Source organism: Vidua macroura, chromosome 1 (assembly GCF_024509145.1).
Source record: "Vidua macroura isolate BioBank_ID:100142 chromosome 1, ASM2450914v1, whole genome shotgun sequence".
NCBI classification, from domain to species: domain Eukaryota; kingdom Metazoa; phylum Chordata; class Aves; order Passeriformes; family Viduidae; genus Vidua; species Vidua macroura.
The window spans coordinates 141653677-141673270 of NC_071571.1; the positions used below are offsets into that span (position 1 = coordinate 141653677).

At 42.1% G+C, this 19594-nt stretch overlaps 1 protein-coding gene across 1 annotated transcript; it reads right to left on the reverse strand.

Moving 5' to 3' along the window:
- Positions 1-84: 84 nt before the first annotated feature.
- On the reverse strand, positions 85-19286 carry HAS2 (hyaluronan synthase 2). The gene is made up of 4 exons (XM_053971965.1): positions 19197-19286; positions 9680-10306; positions 5092-5193; positions 85-3070 (listed from the first exon to the last, which is right to left on the reverse strand). The coding sequence occupies exons 2-4, from the start codon at positions 10304-10306 to the stop codon at positions 2138-2140; spliced, it is 1662 nt and encodes a 553-aa protein (XP_053827940.1). The 5' UTR covers positions 19197-19286; the 3' UTR covers positions 85-2137.
- Positions 19287-19594: the final 308 nt, after the last annotated feature.

Below are 19594 nucleotides of genomic sequence, written 5' to 3' on the forward strand. Positions count from 1 at the left end.
TTAGAACAACAGCCTTCAACCTGTGCAGAATTATGGCTTCAAAGTAAAAGTGCTGGTGAGAAATACCATGAATTAGTCATAATCTTATCAAAAATATTTTATTTATGAAAGTAACAATTATACTATACAACCTATATTGGAAATACATTGAATAATTGCTAGAATAAATACAGGCAATTAATTCAATCTTTTTATAGAATGAGAAGATTTATTTGACATTTGAATGTTAACCCAAGCTTTAACTTACATCATAAATAGTTAAAAGGCATAGTCAAGTTTTTTTGATTTTTACCGTTTCTCTTGTTTTTTTTTAATACTGTTCTATTTTGTAATCAACACGAATCAACTCTCCAATCATTAACATAATATTAGTATGACTTTCAAGCAATCATGTACCTCAAGATAATCAGACAATAAGGTAGTGTGTGTGCAGTTCATTCTACAGCAGAATCTATTCATGTCTGCATAAAAAAGAGAAGCTGAAAATGCTTCTAAGTTCTTTAAGCATCATATGCCGATTTCTGCTTTACCACAGTGCTTTAAATACCAGAATCTAAAAAGGGCTGCTGGTCTTTCTGTTGCTCTTTATAAAGTATATTAGGGCTCAATGCCAGATTCCTTTGGCTGGTGAAGGACTGCAGAATTTAGTCATGAATATTATTTCTCAAAACTCTGGTCCAAAATAAATGTCCAAGACTGATTATTAGGCACCAAGGAAGTGATGCATTTACTAAGGCTTGATGTTTTCTGATAAAAAAATTGGCTTCTTTTCTGGTAGATATGCTGTAGTCAAAAACAAATTATTGGGCTCAGTACTGGGGTCTGTACTACACTGGATGCCAGAGAAGGTATGTGTTCATTTTCTGTACACTGTATGAAGGACTCTGCAGAAGTTTTATAGTACAACACACACATTTTAAAAGTGTTAAGTTTTTCCTTCCTTTTTTTTTTTTTTTTTTTTTTTTTTAATAAAACCCTGAACTATTTGCTTGGTACTAGCAGATTATGAGCAACTAGGACCATCAGTGAATTCAATAGCAGTTTCACGTGCCCAAGACTTCTCCAAGTCAGAAGTTTTTGACTGCTGAGGTCCCATATAAAATCAGTGGGATACTTTCCATGGCAATGTCTTTTCCAGTGGTGTGGAGACCTGCCTTGCTTTATGGTTTATTGTGCATGCTAGGGATATTAAGTTCTCAGCAGAGAAGCAGATTTCCCTTTTACAATGTTATCAAAACAAAAACCCCAAATTGCACATATCTACCCCTTTGGCCTTTTTTTATGCACAAATGTGTTTGTATGCAAAACCTGAAAATTTTGGGCCTTTCCTAATAAATGTCTTTAAAGAGCACATTTAAATGCTTTTTCACAGAAATAACCATTCATTAGTTGCAAAAATGCTGAGAGACTTTTTATTCTTTCTGTTTGAACAATATCATTTCAGCAGAAATTTGGGGGGAGAATGTATGATTTTTTTGTCCCCAAATATATTTAAAAAGGCTAAAGAACAAAATGTTGGGGAGGCAGCTTTTTTTGGCAGATAGTAAAATATAAAATATGTGATTTAAAAAAAAGTTGGCTTAAAAATACACACACACAAATAATACAATAATATAAAAATACAGCTCAGCCAATGGCCTCTTAAAATTTACCTTTGGCATTACATTTGGCAGCCTAAAACAAAAGACCCTTCCTATAAACAGAACTATAAAAAAGAGAAGTTCATAAATTAGGTTGCAAGGGGTTGTACAGTCCTTTTCTTGATTCTCCAAACTCCCTTTCTTTCTGTCCACACACATAAGCATGACCAGTGAGGTATATAGAACGTAACACTGTCAGGCATATGCACATTAAAAAAAAGTGCATAAACACAGAAGTTCTCCCCTTTTCTTGTGAACAGGTCGTAATTGTGTGGTTTGCGTCCTTCCCCCCTTGAAAACAAAAAAATCTTTTTTTTTCTTTTTTTCTTTTTTTTTTTTTTCCTTACTTTGGCAGGATGAAAATGAACCCAGAGGAATATAAGTGTCCTATTCCCAGCAGCAATGATCCATTTCCCTTGGCAACATATGTCTGATGCCACAGATACTACAAGGTCGTTGGGTTGCTTTACAACTCTGGGTAACTTCCCACGGAAACATCATACGTCTAGCACCATGTCGTAATGTTGTTGCTCTTTCTTCCGCCTGCCACATTTGTTGATAAGAACCATGTACAAAGTCAAAAGCAAAACCCAGTAACATGCATAGAGTATTGTGCCAATGATGAGAACTGTCTGTTTTGACTCAGAAAATGGCTTTTTTGATTCCTTGTAAATAGTGAAAATTACGCCACCTAGGAGGATTGTAAACCAAATTGAGACTGGAATGAGTCCTATAAAATTAACTACAATGGTTTTCCTTCCTGACGTGCCCCACCCTGCTTTGTTTATCGTGGCAATTGCAAACATCTTTGCTGGCAGTAAACTTGACATGTACAACACTGAGTAGAGTGACATGAAAACCATGACAATGTTGCCCCTAAGGAAGCTGGCAAAGGAAGACTTTATCAGGCCAACTAACTGAACTGTCAACAGGAAGAGGAGAATGTTCCAGATTTTTCCCCTGTAGAAGAGCTGAATGACTGTGGCAATAAGGAAGAAAGGAAAGAATCCAGTGATTACTGCTTCGTAGGTCATCCACAAATGGTGCTTGTGGAACCACATGGCATTATAAAGCCACTCTCTAAAGTAGGATTTACTCCAGCGGGTCTGCTGATTCAGCCACCTGAGATACTCTATCGGTGTTTCCGTAAGGCACTTGGATCTAGCTGTGTATTTTGTTGCATAGCCCAGACTTAGCACTCTGTTAGTTAGATGCCTGTCATCTCCGAAGCTGCACTGGGAGCCCATAAACTCTTGATTGTACCAATCTTCCACAAATTCATGAAGTAAAGAGTTTCTATACATTCCCAGAGGTCCACTGATGCACTGTACACAGCCAAAGTAGGATTGACAGGCTCTTTCGATGTTAAATGCCATCCAGTATCTCACACTGCTCAGAAAGGAGATCCAGGAATCATATTTGTTCAAAATCTGAAAAATTAAAAAAAAAAAATTCCTTTTAGATGAGCTCTTAAAACAGATAATGTATACCTTGGATCAATAAGGAATTTGCTGATACTAGAGCACCATTAGATGAAATGTGGTGGGAGCCTCACTCCTGTGTTCAGCACATGGCAAACCCAGGAGCTATGCAAATATTTCAGCCAGGACATTGACAAGAAGGGTGAGATGAAACCTTCAAATGTCTGTTTCACTGAGAGGTTATTTTTTTCCTTGCAGCCTTTCCTCTTCTCCACCATGAATTTTCCTTATTTTCTGTCTCATTTTTCCTTCCCTTTTGCCCCCAGTTAAAAATCTGGATTTAGATTTTACCAAGAGGAGGTGGTGAGTTCATGGCCTCCTGCTGCTTTCCTGCCCTTACACATCTTTGGGGCTTACAAGACTACTTCCATCCCTCCCAAAACTATGCTGGAGCATGAGAAACCCAGACCACATGGTCTTTGCCCTACATTTTGGTATCACAAGTCTGGCCTTAGAGGTTTAACTCTGAACTGTGTCCCCATATGTAGCATTCCTCTGAGGAACAACCTCTTCTGTCTCTGCAGTACCAGCCTGTTACCTTGTCCCAAGACATATGGTGATACTCCAGTAGAGCTCTCCTCAGGCCCACGTAAATGTCTCAGTCTTTCTCTTCTGTGCAACCCAACTGCAACCCAACATCCAGTCTGAATACTCAGCGGATGCGTGACTGCAAGTAGATGCGCATATCTGTGGCTTCACATCCAGGTTCTCAACACACACCTTGTGCCAGAGGATGTGACAAGGAAGTTTGTGGATCTTCGGCCTTCTACAACTATAAAGCATTGCCCCGCAACTAGAAAAAAGTAGTCTTTTGCTCTGATGGTCCTAATTTCTGTCAGTTTTAATTCTAGAACATATTAGAAGCAGCAGGGCTTAGGGATAGGCTCAAGCCTGGATCAAATGTGTTTGGTGTATGCTGGAAAATGAACTGGAGAAAAAAAAAGCCCAAAGCCTTCATTCTGTCCCCTTTCCTCACAAAGGACACACGTCCTTCCCAATGCAGATGCTTATGAACCTTCACTGTCACAGCTGAACCTGTACTGCCTCCCTTCACTTGTACTCATACATGCCTGGAACTTCACATGCATAGGCTGTGTCACCTGGTTTGTGGTCAGTCTGGAGCTCCAAAGCTATTCAGGTTTCTGTGGGAATCCTAATTTCTGGAGTTATAAGCCATATGCCTGAAATACTTCTGACTACTTGAGCATTCATTAACAAGTTCTTGCTCATTTACATAGCTCTTTCTTCTCTATCTCCCATAAAAAGCCCAACTGAGTCTGGGGGACTGATCATAAGGCTAGCTCAAATATTCATACACATTTCTCTTTATAAATTGCAGCAGAAGGAGATGTGTCAAAAGGTAACAAGAGCTTTTTGCTGTAGTAATCAGCCAACCTCTGTAATTCTGAAAATCCTAACACACATGGAACTGGTCTGACTTGGAAGTTTTCTATTGCCCTGCTTGACAGAGATGGGAAGCCCAGCAATACACAGAATACACAGTGTTTCAAAATTCCGTTTTATTTCTAACAATCTTCACTGCCAGTAGTAATAAAATTGAAGTGCTTGAGGTTGCTGGACATGGCTTTGGGAGGCCTGTTCTCAACTTCTGGCTCTCCTACAGCTTTTCTTTGGTACCTTGAGCAAGCAGCTATACCCAGAGACTCAAAGATGCCACAACAATCCTGACAATGCTAGTGCCCCCCTTTTCACATATAGGGGGCAGAATATTATTTGTTTGCATGCTGTGGATGTTAAAACCATACAGTGCTCACATCCAAGAAGAGTTTCCATTCAATGGACAAAAAGGTTAAGGTATGATAAGAGCATCTATAATGGCATCACATATTATATATATGCATATAGTATATACACATAAATTATATTTAATGCTATTTCAGGCACAGAAATCCGTTGCAATGCAAATAGTTACTGAAACACCTCTGTTAATCTGAAAATAATGTACTCACCTGCACATCACCTCCAACTCCTCCAACCATTGGATCTTCTTCTAAAACTTTTACCATCTCCACTGATGAGGCTGGATCAAGCATTGTATCTGAATCACAGACCTACAAGTAAGAAAAAACAAGAACAAAAATGGGTTAAGGAGTACACTACAGAAGAAAATAAAAATCATGCAAGTGATTATAATGACTCTAAATGCATATTCTCCTGAATGCAATTAAATCTGACTTTGAAGTCTGCACTGATATTTCTGTTAAAGGTCACTTGTACCAGGCAGCAAGGCATAGTGCTGCACAAAACACAGAGCTTGTTAAGGCTGTGCACACAAACAATCCTCTGTATCAGCTCCATTTGTTTTACTGGCACACTGGGCTGGCTTCTTCAAATAAGATACGGGGCACTGCAGAATAAGACGGTGTTTGTGGGTGTGCAGCAGATTCCTGTTATGCTCTGACATAAAATTTCCCTGCATCAGCTGCAGGGTTGGAGCACCCTGCTTCCCACTGCCATATGAGGGAAAGAGCGAGGAGTTAAATCCCAGACACTTGTTATTAAAAAGAAAAAAAGTCAAGTAGGAGTCTGGGAAGAAACCTAATCATTCTTTCACTCACAGAAGGGTTTAGCAATTCATGTAAAATATGTATCTTGTATTTCAGAACAAACACATTTTTAATTTTAGATGCATGATGTGTTATTAGTAGTACAGGGATTTGACATTTGATGTAGAGAAATTATTTGCTATTTTTCTCTGGCATTCTTATAAAAAAATATGTAAGGTCAGAAGGCATGAGTCCTGAAGTTCAGTACTCCAAAAGACCAAGGCAGAAGTAAATGACACACAAGGCATTTCAGCTACACAAACACTCCTAGTCAACTAAACACTGTGTACATTAGGAAATTGGCTTTCCCCTGGAGAGTAGGAGGAGGGCTCAGACAGGCTGGCTGGTCTGTGAGACAGCTGGCATTGCTTTCATTCGCTCTGAGGAGAATGACTCGGGCTGCAGCCTGTTTAAAACAAGAGGGTGTCTCCTTGTTGCAGTTGCTGCAGCTGAAAGAACTGGCCACATCGTGTGTGAACTCATTTCACAGACACCCAGGAAGTGGAGCAGAGACTGTCCCAGAAACACCCTTCTGACTGGCTGAATCCCACCCTACAAATTCTCATACTGCCTCCAGTTTATTCCCACATTGCATTCCTCTGACTTCAGATGGGGTCAATAGGAGCAAATCAGTAGCTCTGCATAAACAGCACATTAAGACAGATTCTGATGAGGCTTTGTAAGAGGTATGCTAATTTTGGTGTCCTTTCATGCAAACTTTTAATTCAACCTAAGCCCTCTCACTTCAGGGGAGAGGTAACCTTTACATCTGCTCTGTGAAATGGGAGGAGAGCACTGGGGCTCTGCTCTGGACCAGACTCGAGAGGTTACCCAGGATAGCTGGACTGCATAGTTTGGGATGCAGCTGGGTCTCTGCCAACAGCTTCCCTCTGTGCTCACTCAGAGGGGGCCAAGAGGAGAAAGGTGATGAAAGCTCTCATATTTCCATCAGGAGAAAAGCCACAAGCATCTCCAGCTCCCACTAACTTGATGCATCCATCTCCCCTCCTCAATGGCCTCATCCCACAGCATCTTTGTAACCTGGCCAAGGCTTGACACCAGCTTTAGTGGAAAGCAGTCATCCGTGGCAGCACTGGGTGATAGAAAGGGAGAAAAACAATTCTACTGAAGAGGTAAAACAGTGCCTATACTTTTACCTGGGTCTTCCTGGACAAACCTGTTGCTGAGTGTTTTGCACAGGGAATCTGTAGTTTGCTGAACTCCCAGGGTGCTCAGGCAGTGACAGGCATGTCATTTCCTGTGACCATGAGTGGTGGGCTGGGATCAGCTGCCTCCCAGCCCCTCTACTTTCCCTCCAGCACCTGTCACTTGAGCAGCTCCCACCTCATCAGATGTATTTACCTATGGTAGAAAGGCCTTCCCATGAGCCACATCTCTAATATATTAGAGATGAGGAATCCTGAAAACACTGGATTTTTTTAACAAAACAGCATCACATGTCCTGGGCATGCCAGCACAAGTGGATATGGCTGGGTTTCTGGGACAAATCTAACAAGCATAATTTTCCATCTGGATGAGGTTTTTGCAGGTGAACAGAGGACACACCTAGAGAAACACAGACACTTAGAAGCCCAAATAAACACTGACACCTGACTAGCCAGAGTGTGCCCAGGACAGCCCAACAGACAATTTGCCATCTTTCCACATAAGGGCCGAGTGACTCAAACATCACTGCTTTGGGTCACTGAGTTACATGAAAGGGACAACTGACCTTAAGGGAGCTGTTCTTTTACTTGCTATAGGCAGTGACAGTTTGTCCAAGCTTCTCTGAGCTGCACTAGACTGTCCACACAGACACCTCCATCAAGCCAAGATGAATTGCACCCTGGTTACCTCACAGCTCTGCACTGATAATACCTGCCAGTTTAACTCCTCCACCTGATTACTTGCACACTCATAAACTCTTCTAGGATGGAAACAAGCCTTCACAGAAGTTTTCAGTACTTAATGAGATATCACTACTGAGTAGCAGCTCGTTTTCTGCACTGGTCTGACTGTTTATGATTGCCTGTTCCAGGGTGTCTTCTAAGAACTGTAAGGCCTACAATTTTGAGGCTGGGCACTGGTGCTGACTGGGCACTTTTAAAAGTGCTTAATCATTGATGCAGACTGCTTAGCCCTTGAAATACTGGGCTTGTTTAAAGTAATTTACCCTGGGTCTCCCCAAGGGACCATTTGAAATATCTCAACCTTTATTCAATCATAAAACAGAGCCACATTTTAGCTGCATTTTTTTTATGGCTCTGCAGTAGCCAGGGCCACCAAGGGGCTGCATTTCTACAACAGATGTGACTATAGATGTGACTGTGGCATCACTCACTACTGCAGACTGTGCTCACAGCAGCACTACAATCTCTGAAAAATTCATTAGAACTTCTGAGCCAGGTCTGGAATGTTAACTAAACAGAAATATCCCTTCTATTTTCTGAATTATGCTATGACTGTTGAAATAGAAACACTTTTTCCAGGTTCCCTGAAAAATACAAGAGCTGAACTCAGGGAGGAAACTTGCAATGAATCTGCTTCCTCTCTGCCTTCTTTTGCTGCAATCTGGTATGTCTGTGTGATTATAAACCCATGCTAATAAAGAAAATCAGCATTTTTATCCCATCATAGTTCCTCAGAGCACAAAACCAAAGCACAGACAATGGGGAGCTAAAGCCCATTGTTTTGAAAGAATAAATCCGTTTCAGTTTGGGAAGTGGTAGAGGATGAGTTTTAAATCTTGGCTTTACTCTCCTAGTTCCAATAACAGAGCAGTTCCTGGCACTTCTGTTTCTGCCCCTCCTGTACACTGAAGGAAGTCTCGCTGCTCTCAGCCCAGCTACTGGCAGCCTCTCCAGGTCCCTAGGACACTGCACGTGGACGCTGTGCTGTGCAGAGCATGCACACACACCCACACAAGGCTGGGCACAGGCCCCAGAAACACATGTGGCTCAGCCATGCCGCTGCCCTGAGCCAGCAGAGAGCACCTCGTGGGGAGCTGCTGCTCCACTGCAGGAGACTGTGGGATGCTCTGAGTGTGGGAGAAGCTGGGAAGAACTGAGGGTGGTTCATTAGGAAAATCATCTCCTATTCAGTGGGATTAGTCAAATGAGCCTTCTTGGCCTAGATTTCTAAGGAAGGGTCTTCAGTGTACAGCCAGAGTATCTGATCCCACCTGCCTTCCTTTCCCCTTCCCACAGTCAGCAGGGCTGTTTGCAGGAGCAAGGAATGCTTCCATGTAAGTAAGGCAAAAACATAGATAATCTTTCAGGGGATCCAAGGCAGCTGGAAAAAATGTGCCTCTGCTGCTTTGGAAACAGGGAGAGAGGACCCAGCCTAATTCATTTTTAAGTGAGTAGTATGTCATAAGGGCTTTAAAGGCCAAGTTGCAGTGAGTGAGGTAATGCAGCTGTAAGTGATGAAGCAAAAGCTCCTTCAGGCTTTAGCTGAAGAAATTTTCTTTCAAGTCTACACATTGACCCTTTTATTGAATACTCCACATAGCCTTCAAAGCCTTTAAAATATATCCCCATCTTTTTTACAGACTTCACCACTTCTCCAAGAGATTCCCTAGGAAGACCAAATACCTGTCTGTCTGCTCATATATGGGGCCGCTAACAAACTCACAAAATAAAGCCTTACCCAAGACCTTCACCTACAGGAGGAGAGATGGGGCTTTCAGGAGGTCACTGGCTTTGTCTGAAGTAAAACCATTTGGATGAGGGGGCAGTACTGAAGGCAGGGGAAGGATTTCAGATTTCTCCAGTAGCTGGTGCACAGATTTTAAACAGTCACAGATAGACTGGCCATTTTAAAAGGTAGCAAAATACCCTTTTAACGGTCAAGCTGTTTCCAAACAGACTGAAAGGAGCACTGTGTTCATCAGGGACTAGGATGGCCTCTAACATGCTGCACAAAATATACAAAAGCTGCTTTCTTTCAAAGTGTGTTTGAATTGGCACTGACCTGGTGCTCTAATACCTACCTGTACATAATCCACACTTCTCCCCAGTGCTTTGAATGCTGTGTACATTACTTCTCTTTTTCCACCCCATTTCTGCATGATGCAAACACTTTTGTTGGACAGGACCAGCTGAGATACGTGTTGCATGCTCTCTCTGTGAGACTCCTCTGTCTCACCCGGACCTTTGTCATGGAAGTTATTACTCCAGATATAAGTGGCACAACTGTCCCTACCCATGATTTCAGTGAAAATGTCCATCATGTAAACGTCATCTTCTGAGTTCCCATCAATGACCATAACAACTTTAATTCCAGGGTAGGTCAATCTTTTTACAGAAAGTAAACATTTTCTTAAGTAGTCAGGATCTTCTTGATAGGCAGCAATACAAAGGGCAACTGTTTTGTTCAGTTTGATTGGAGTCTCTAGCGACCGTCTCATTTTCCTGTGCTCTAGGTAGGCAAACAGGCTTTGGATGATGAGATGTGATGCCAGGATAGCACCATAGAGTCCAAAGGAGAAGTAATAGTTGTCTGTTTGGATGAACTGGTAGCCCACAATGTAAGCAGCGGTGATTCCCAGCAGGAGGGACACCCCGAAGAGTGTGGTTCCAAGTATTCTCAGGATACATATAAACCTCTCACAATACATCTGCAAAGAAGTAGGGAAACCATTAGCAGAGCCACCACTTGCTGATACAAGACATCATAATGGGTGAACGTGGCTACAACACAGATCTCAGCATCAACAGATACACCCTGAGCTTCTAGCTCACAGACTCACTGCATCCCCTTGCTCAACTGAACATCTCTTTGCAGGACTTCCTCCATGTAAAGCATGATCCAAACAGACTTAATGTAGCAGAGATGTTTTCTGCTATTCACAATGCCCTCACAGAAGGTGCTGTCTGTGTCAGGATCTTATTTTGGCAGCCTGGGCTACTTGGATAAGACACTCTGTCCTATTATCCTGAGGAGGTTGGAGAAGGGGCTTTTGGGCCACCACTCACTTCATACGGTCACAGGAGAGCGGAACAGCTGAATGTCTGGGCAGCCCCTCCTCATCCCCCATCCATGTCACGACTGTATCCCACCCTGAATTGTTTCTGTCGCTTAGTTATGTTTGCAAAAATATTGGAAAGACATTCTTAAAACAGATGCCTGAATGTATTTATAATTTTTTAAACAGATGTCTGACTATATTTATAATTTATATTTATATAATCAGACATCTGCTTTAAAAGGTCTTCTCAATACCATTGCAAAAATGTAATATTCATATAGTTGTGTACATAGATACATGCACACGTAAGCATGTGTGTATAGGGGCTAAAGCTTAACTGAGATTAAGTCTGTTGCAAAAATATGCATAAATTTAACAGAGCCAACACTCCACCCTGGACTCAGAAATTCTCTAGGACATCAGCTGATTCTGACCACTTCTACATATTTAGTTTACCTGGATATAAAATCTTCTAACCTAAACTCTGGGCTATGGAGCAACTGGCTGGCATGGAGGCTGCTCTGGCATTCTTGAAACAAACAGCATAGGCAGGCAGGCAGGTGGACTCTATTGGTACCTAAATATCTTTTCTGACAATCACATTACCCATTTTATGCAACAGCTTTCTCAGAATTGTAAGAAGTTAATGACAACATTTTCTGCCAATAGATGCATTTTATGTGAAGGACGTAAAACAGATGATGTCTGTTTAAGGCTAATCCAGCAAGTGTGTGGCAAGTCAATAAAGTTAATGCTTGAATATTTTGCTGAATTAGGTCCTCTCAGAGTAATAGATTTAATATTTGTGTTTTCTTGCTAATATTCATATTTTCCCTGCTGTTATCATCTCACTCATCTGCTGCTCATGTTTGTTTCACCATCTGTTGGCCAAAGCTGAAGTTGTAATAGGACTTCCTTACATCATATATGTTTTTAACTCTTCCTTCAAAAATGGCTACCAAGACACAGCAGCATAGCTGTCATCAACTATATATATGTCTGAAAAGTTATAGGCTTGGAACAAAAAAGTCAACACAGAATCACTTACAATATAAAAATAAACTAGGCAAGCATGAAGTTTGAGGTTACAAAGACTTTGTCTTTTTCCACTGGCTATTTAGGGTCTTAAATTTCAAGACAGGAGGAAGTCTCTTAAATGTATATTTGGAGGCACTGTTAAAGAAATCAGATCCTAGCTCTAGGACTTCCTTGAATACTTAAGGCTGGACTCTGACAGGTGTTGTAATCATCCACCAGCAAAAGGGACCCTTCCCTGTTCTGGCCTGTCTGAAAATCTTTCACAGCAGGGGTCATAAAGATGCCTAATAAAAGACAACTTATACTTACCACCACTATAGGTGAATTGAAACTCAGTGCCCAAAATAGACTTGTTTTAGAAAACAGATTAAGTAATGGATCCCCTCTAGATTACCTCAAAGTAAAATAGCCCGTGTGTTTACTAATCCCTCAAGCATGTAAAATGTCACAAACATCAAGGTAAATGCCTCATTAACGGTGCATTTGTACTCTTCTTTCCCATTTGATGTCCTAAAGTCTGCTTACATTAAGAATTATATGGCTGAAATAAACAGGATTTATGTTAAGATCTGGAGTGGCTACATTTGAATGACTATATACTGTAGCAGGCATCTTTTACATTAATTTGCTATTATTTTGCTCTGCCTATGAAGTGCTTCTGCACAAAAGGAAAAAAAAAACCAAAACCAAATTCTCTGACTCTGTCATTATAGCACAGATGCTCTCCACTGCAAAATCCAGTCTTTTAAGATCAAGAAATTAATTTCTGGTGTTAATAAAACAACACTTTTTTTTCCCTTTCTCCGTCAACCTTAGGAAAATAAACCGTGTTTTGATCTAAATTCTTGGCTTTCATCAAAGAAACGTATGTGCAATTGAGGGTTTTATGTATAGTCTTTTAATTGACTGAATCTCAGGGGAACTGGAAAAGTTGCTCAATAGTCTCAAGATTTAACACGAGGTATTGATAGCTTGCCCAGCAGAAATGATCTTTATCAAATTTAACATGCCCAAACAATGGCAAAGAAGCCAAAAGCTCTCCACCCATCTCCAAGAATTAAGCCAAGAAGTTAAAAGGAAATGATGCTTGTACAAGTCTGGGACCAAAACTGAACTGCTGAGTCAAATACTAATACTGAGGCTAGGCAGCAGCTGCTTCAGAGACTTTCAGATCAGACAATGCTGTTATGATTATCTAGCCTGGCCTGACACAGTGAAATATAACAATTATATCCTGCAATTTGGGCATCTAAATCCTTAGTGGTTTCTTCACCTAACCCCATGGTGCTGAACCCAGTATGAGTTTTACACAGCCTCCAGCAAGCAGACTCAAGGGTTGCATGCACAAGGTGAGTGTATGTAAAGAGCCTTCAAAGTCTACTACTGAGCAATTTGTTATCATGACATTTCAGCTCTTTCCTTTTAGGGATGGAGCTGAGCAGTGCTCACCAGCCCATCTCGTAGAACTGAAATATGAAAGCCATGTGCTAAATCCTAATGCTGTTGCTGATTCAGTCACACATTTTGATTCACAAAGCAGTGCCAAGTATATACCTGCCTTGTAGTGAGTGTACAGTGGTAGGCAAGGAGTGCCTTTCTTTGGAGGCTCCTATGGAAAAGCATGACCAAGAATGTACTTGACATCAGAGTCAACCTGGTGAACTGTTTGGCATTGTGTCTCTTGGCATCCTGATAAAGCCAAATATATATACAAAAAGAATATTTCTCCTTTGTGATGAAGGTGAATTTACATTATTATTAACAACTGGCATAACTAAAAGTTGTAGTATTCTAACAATGCTTTAATGAAAAATGTCAGGTTAACAAATGACTGATACTTACGCAGTACATCTAATGATTGGGGTATTAACTGTAGCACTAGAGATCACACTCCTTTCTCAGAATGAATAATGCCTTAGATCTCAAATTAGAAGAACATAGCAAAATATGCTTCCGTTTTCTCTATTCTGAAAAATATTTAGGCTAGCATTTGCTGTAGTTATGGTACCTAGATCTAACTTTTATAAGGTCTAGATACTTGACTGAAATTCAGCAGGTTCTTATGTCTTGTTTTGAACTGGATCTTTACTCAGCAAACAATACTGGTGACCTCCATGGTAAAGTACCAATTTTTCTTCCTCCAAAATCCTGTGACAAAGTTCATCCACATGGCTATTAATCAGCTTTCATGCATCTCTGAGAGTAACAGGGCCTGAAAATAGTTCATCCCTTTACGAAGTCAGGAGGCAAAGAGAAAGAAAAAGCTTATTTTGTTACTAATACTGAATAGGAGCAAATAGATATCCAGAAAACCAACGTGCACTGGTGCCAGAAGATACCAATATTATCTGTAGCCTGTTCAATTGTGCACCCTCTGTTGTGTAGCTGCTATGAAGACAAAGGAAGCAATCAGGTGGTGCCTGGCATCCGTTGATACAGGACATGGAACCAGTGATGGGGGTCAAACTGATGGAGGTCAAACTGAAGTCATATTTGCTTATAACACATGGGATGCATCTCACTACATTATCTCTTTCAGAAATCCCCTCTCATGTGCAACACTCAAACATTGCCACATAGTAATTCTGGGTAGCTTTTCCTCAGAAGATTAAAAAGCAAGAGAGGGAGACACAGAAAGTTTGCGCCTAACACATAATGATTTGGGAGGCTGTTTGAAAGAATTAGCACTTATTAATTCCAAACATATGAAGACACTTAGAAAAACCCTAACCATAAAGTTGCAAAAGCCAATATCTATCCAGGAGGCAGTAATAAAAGTTTGATCACAAATATGCTCATTGTGTCCCTGTACTGGGCCTGGCTGAGATGGAATTATTTTTCCCATAGCCCTCCAAGTACTCTGCTTTATATTGGTAACTGGGAAGGTGTTGCTAACACAGCAGTGTTTTGGCTACTGCTGAGCAGTGCTCCCACAGCGTCCAGGATGTCTTTCCAACATTTTCTCCCATAGCAATATGCTATGGGTGGCCAAGGTCCTGGGAGGGAACATAACCAGGACAGCTGATCCAAACTGACCAAAGGGGTATTCCATACCATATGACATCTGCTCAGATAAAAAAGCTGAAAGGAGGAGGGGGAAGCATTTGTTATGGCATTTGTTTTTCAGTACTGAAGCCCTACTTCCTGGGAAGTGGCTGAACATCATCTGCTGATGAGAAGTAGAGGATAAATTTTTTGTTTTTCTTCACTTCATGCACAGCCTTTGCTTTATTAAGTTGCCTTTATCTCAACATACCAGGTGTTTTGCCCTCTTATTTTCTGCATCTACATCCTGTGAGGAGGAGAGTGATAGAGCAGCTGGGCGGGCACCATGCAGCCAGCCAGAGTCAACCCACCACAGTCCCCTTCACTTTTAAAGGTTACAAAGAGCTGTGCCTCTCTCTAGACAAGGGCTGTGGTCACATCAGCAAATAGTGCAATACCACATGAACAGATCTACAAGAGGAACACCTGGTGCTGAGGGCCTAACTCCACCCTCCATACATTTTTATGCTTTACTCTTAACTAGTATAGTCAGACCTAATGAACTGAAAACCTGAAAAGTGTCTTCCAGAGGTACATCTTGCAATTAGTTTCATTCAAGAGGAATCCAATTTGGGTGTCCAGTATGCAATAGAAACTCAAGCAATTTCGTTGAAGGGGAGACACTTGTAGCAGCAGCTTCAATAGCACCTCCTCATTGAAAACAAATAGATAATACAATCAACAACCTCACATATGAGATCTGCAGATCAGATTTGTCTGGAACCTTTGTGGAAACCAGAAGTGCTGAGCATAGAAAACCTTTGAAAACATCTCATTTTTATATGCCTATATGGAAACTGAATTCTTGAATATCTATTCAACCTTAGTGCTGAGGCTTTGAATTCAGCAAAGCATATAAGTGTGTCATTAAAGATAAGTGTGCGCTTAGATATTTTGCTGAAGAGGGAATTAGTAGATAATTTATCTTGCAGTTCTGTAGTAAAGGCATAGAAAATCTTTATCTGAAAAGCTGCTATTTCTGAGACACTCAAGGTAAAAATGCAAGTATATTTTTGACAAATTAATTGTAAAGATTAACTTCCCCTATGGAGGTTGTTGGATATGTCAATGCTTAACCACTTCATTTCTTACATTAGGGAATCTAAGAGAGAATCAGGGCCTTGACAATTTGAATTTGCTTCCTAGTGTTGTCATTCAACAACAACATGAATGTTGTGTGACCTTAGATAAGTGAATTCACCTCTCTCTGTCACAGCTTCCTCACCTGTAAAATGGGAATCATGATCATGTAAGAAATTTTTGGAGGTCTATAAAACCCTTCAAAAGGCTTAGGTTACTCTTATTAGTGCTATATGAGATCCACTTGTTCTCTAGTTCCATATAACTGGTTTTAGTCAAAAAACTCCAACAAAAACCAACATACCCCTTGCTATTTTCCTTGCCTATATTCACTTGAAGGTATAGTCTGTGGGGATTTTTGTCTGTAACAAACATGCAACTCTAACTCAGCAGGATGCCTGAGATCAGTGAGGTGAGCACCATAAAAGCCAGCACACACAGCTTTAAGTGCATACAGCCACCAAGGGCTGTTTTGCACACAACCAAAGGAAGAATATAATCTTTATAAGCCTTAATGCCCACTTCCTTACTAATGAGAATAATAGCACTGGCTGCCACAGAGCAGCTGCTTCAATGACACAAGCATGTCAGAGAGTACGTGTGAGTGCCTGCACACACTGGATCTGGGCCTGTATACACACTTTCTGGGAGCACATGGTGTTTGAGGCTTACAATTTCTCAGACAATAATTAGATTCATTATTAGCCTTATTTTGGTAGCAAATTAAATAATATATCATTGCAGTACGAATTATTCTAGGTAGATATTAATCACAAGCATAAGATAGCTATCCAGACTCTCTCTTCTATTCTACAGCCTGCAGAGAGGAAAGTGAAAAGTTACGCTCCATCTCTACACCTTTATTACAATGCAATTACCATATCTGGAACTTTTGGTTTTTCATAACTTCCAGATTTTGTTATGCTATTGATCTTCTGGAAAAGGTTCACATAAGACTAAAGTTAAGTCTGAAGTTAAATTAAAAGTACAGAACAGGATTACTGATGATGGCAAACTCTATCTGTATGGCACTCTATCTATATTGCTTTGATCAGCAAATCAAGAATCTCCTATTTGTTCAGTGTATGTTTCCCACTAAACTGCTCAAACTTAATCTCTTACAGGTTTGAGTAACCAATGTGGAATGAATTCAATGGCTGCAGGTTGGATTTGACCCTCATGTACACAATAATACACTAGTTATCAAATTAACAAAGAAAAGAGAAGAGAAGAGAAGAGAAGAGAAGAGAAGAGAAGAGAAGAGAAGAGAAGAGAAGAGAAGAGAAGAAAAGAAAAGAAAAGAAAAGAAAAGAAAAGAAAAGAAAAGAAAAGAAAAGAAAAGAAAAGAAAAGAAAAGAAAAGAAAAGAAAAGAAAAGAAAAGAAAAGAAAAGAAAAGAAAAGAAAAGAAAAGAAAAGAGCAACCAAAAAAATCACCAGACAAATGTTCCAAGAAACAAAACAAGAAGTAAATCATATTTCCACTCAGATATTTTGGATTGTGGTTAAACAAAAATCTAGTTTAGAAATGTTTTCTGGTTGCTGGTTAGGAATATTTTGCTGCTCTATCTAATCTTGAATAGCAAAAAAAATGGAGCAAATGTGCTTTCATGCCACAAATATGAAGATTTGAGTTTTTCCCAGTGAACTTGCCTGGAAAACTCCACTGAATCCAATAGAGCAGCTCTTCCTACTGGTAAACCTTGACCCAGGTTTTTCTATGCTTGGATGCAGGGTAAGAAAGATTTATGACCCTTATCTAGTCCTCAGAAGAATCCTCAAGGCACCTATGTTACACACAATGTGTGCTTTCAAAAAAGTGCATGAGTGCCAATGGAAAAATGATCCCAAAGGCTGAAGACTGTGAAGCTGAGCGAACCATGGAGAACTAGCTGTGCCCTAAGAGATGTGGGGTCACTGCAGCCCTGCAGAATCACAGAACCCTTAGGGTTAGAAGGGACCTGTAAAGATCATGGAGTCCAACCCCCCTGCCCAGGTATGGTCACCTAGAGCAGGTGACACAAGAACGTGACCAGGTGGGTTTGGAATATCTCCAGAGAGGGACACTCTACGACGTCCCTGGGCAGCCCTGCAATCCTCAACATGAAGTTCTTTCTCCTGTTGAGGTGAAACTTTTGTGTTTTAGCTTAAGGTCATTGCTCCTCGTCCTGTCGCTAGGCACCATGGAAAAGAGTCTGGGACCCGCCTTTCAGATACTTATATATTTGAGATATTAATGAGATCCCCTCTCCGTCTTCTCTAGATTAAGACAACGCCCATCAAGAGTGTTGTACTACAATGGGATCCTCTCGGGGCAAGGAAATGGGGTAAATTCTCTCTCAAGGGCCAATGCCCCCTTCTGCCAGCATCGCTATGGAGTCTGGCGAGGCTGTGACCAGCTGGCCCTCGGCCGGGTCCGAGAGACACGAGCCGCCGCTCCAAGGGGTGCCGAGCAGGGCTGCTGGGGACAGGGCTCAGCAGCCGGGCAGGAGGCGCGGGCCCCGCGCTGGCCGCGGGCTGCGCACGGAGCGGGGGAACCCCGGCCCGGCGCCGCGGCCAACGGGGCGGAGCGGCGGCGTCACCGGGCGGGGCCGGGGGATCCCCGCGCGGCCACGTCACGGGGCCCCGCCCGCGGGAGCGACCCAGGCCCGGCAGTGCTGGCGCTGCCATCGCCCCCCGCTGCCGCGGCCCCGGGCCGGCCCTCCCTCGGCCGGGGCGGGCCCGGCGCGGGCGTGCGGCGCGGGGAGCTCCGGGCGGCCCCCGCCCCACAGCCCTCGGCTCCCGGCCCTCCCGCGGGAAGCCGCCCTGGCCTCCCGTCCCTCCCCGCGCTGCGCGGCGCCCGGGCTCGGCAGCGCTGTCCGAGGCGGGACGTCAGCCCCACGCCCGCCGCCTCGCCTGCCTTCCCTCAGTCCCAGCCCTCCCTCCGCTCGCGTCCCCGCCCGGCCCTGGATGCAAAGGCGAGGGGCGGCCGGAGGGAAGCCGGACTGGGCTCTGAGCAGGTCTCGCCTTCCCCGCTGCGATCAGCGGAGCGGCTGCCCAGGCTGTGCTCGATTTTATTCTAATTTCATTGGGTTTATGGGGCGGTTGGTTTTTTTTGGTTTTTTGAGTTTGGGCTTTTTTTTTTCCCCCAGCTCTTGAAGCTCAGCAATGTCTTAAACGGATTACACGGAGGAGGGGTTGAAGCTGAAAACCTCATTCATCCTCACGGCGGTTCTATTCATTGCTGAAATAGGTGTAGCGTAGGAGCCGGTAAGATCCTCCCCCAGCCCCACTCGTATTTTGGGGATCTGTTCCAGCTCTCCTCCCTGGAATAGTGGGGATGGGAGGAGGGGGTCTTCTGCTCTTGAGCTGACAGAAGCATAATCATAAATCACCTACCTTGTTTGTCCTTCTGTCCTTTGGTCATAGAGGGGCTCCAGCCAACTGTGTGGTCTCACGTACCGTTGCTCCCGCTGAATAGTTTCCAAGTTTGAGGTAAAAGAACAAATCGCACTTTTCAGGGACTTAATAAGACGCTCAGAAATAAAAAAATAATTAAAAATGAAAATAATAAAAAAAAAATCGTGTAAGGCTATTCAGTCCTACTCATTTTCTCCCACGTGTTTTCACAATTATCGTGTATTTGTCTTTCTCTGCTTCAGTTTCTAGCTCAAAGTCGTGGGATTTTTTTTCCTCCAAATAATAGTAATAATAATAATAATAATAATAATTAAAAAAAGTTAGAAATAATAAATTAGGAGATAGTTTCTCGTGGTCGAAGCTGAAGATCTTATTTC

What these genes read in the sequence shown, in the direction of transcription:
- HAS2 (XM_053971965.1), bottom strand. Translation starts at nt 10,306, where the DNA reads ATGTATTGTGAGAGGTTTATATGTATCCTGAGAATACTTGGAACCACA. An exon ending in GAAGTGTGGATTATGTACAG is followed by an intron (nt 5,194 to 9,679) that starts GTAGGTATTAGA and finishes TCTTACTTGTAG; the next exon opens with GTCTGTGATTCAGATACAAT. An exon ending in GAGTTGGAGGTGATGTGCAG is followed by an intron (nt 3,071 to 5,091) that starts GTGAGTACATTA and finishes TTAATTTTTCAG; the next exon opens with ATTTTGAACAAATATGATTC.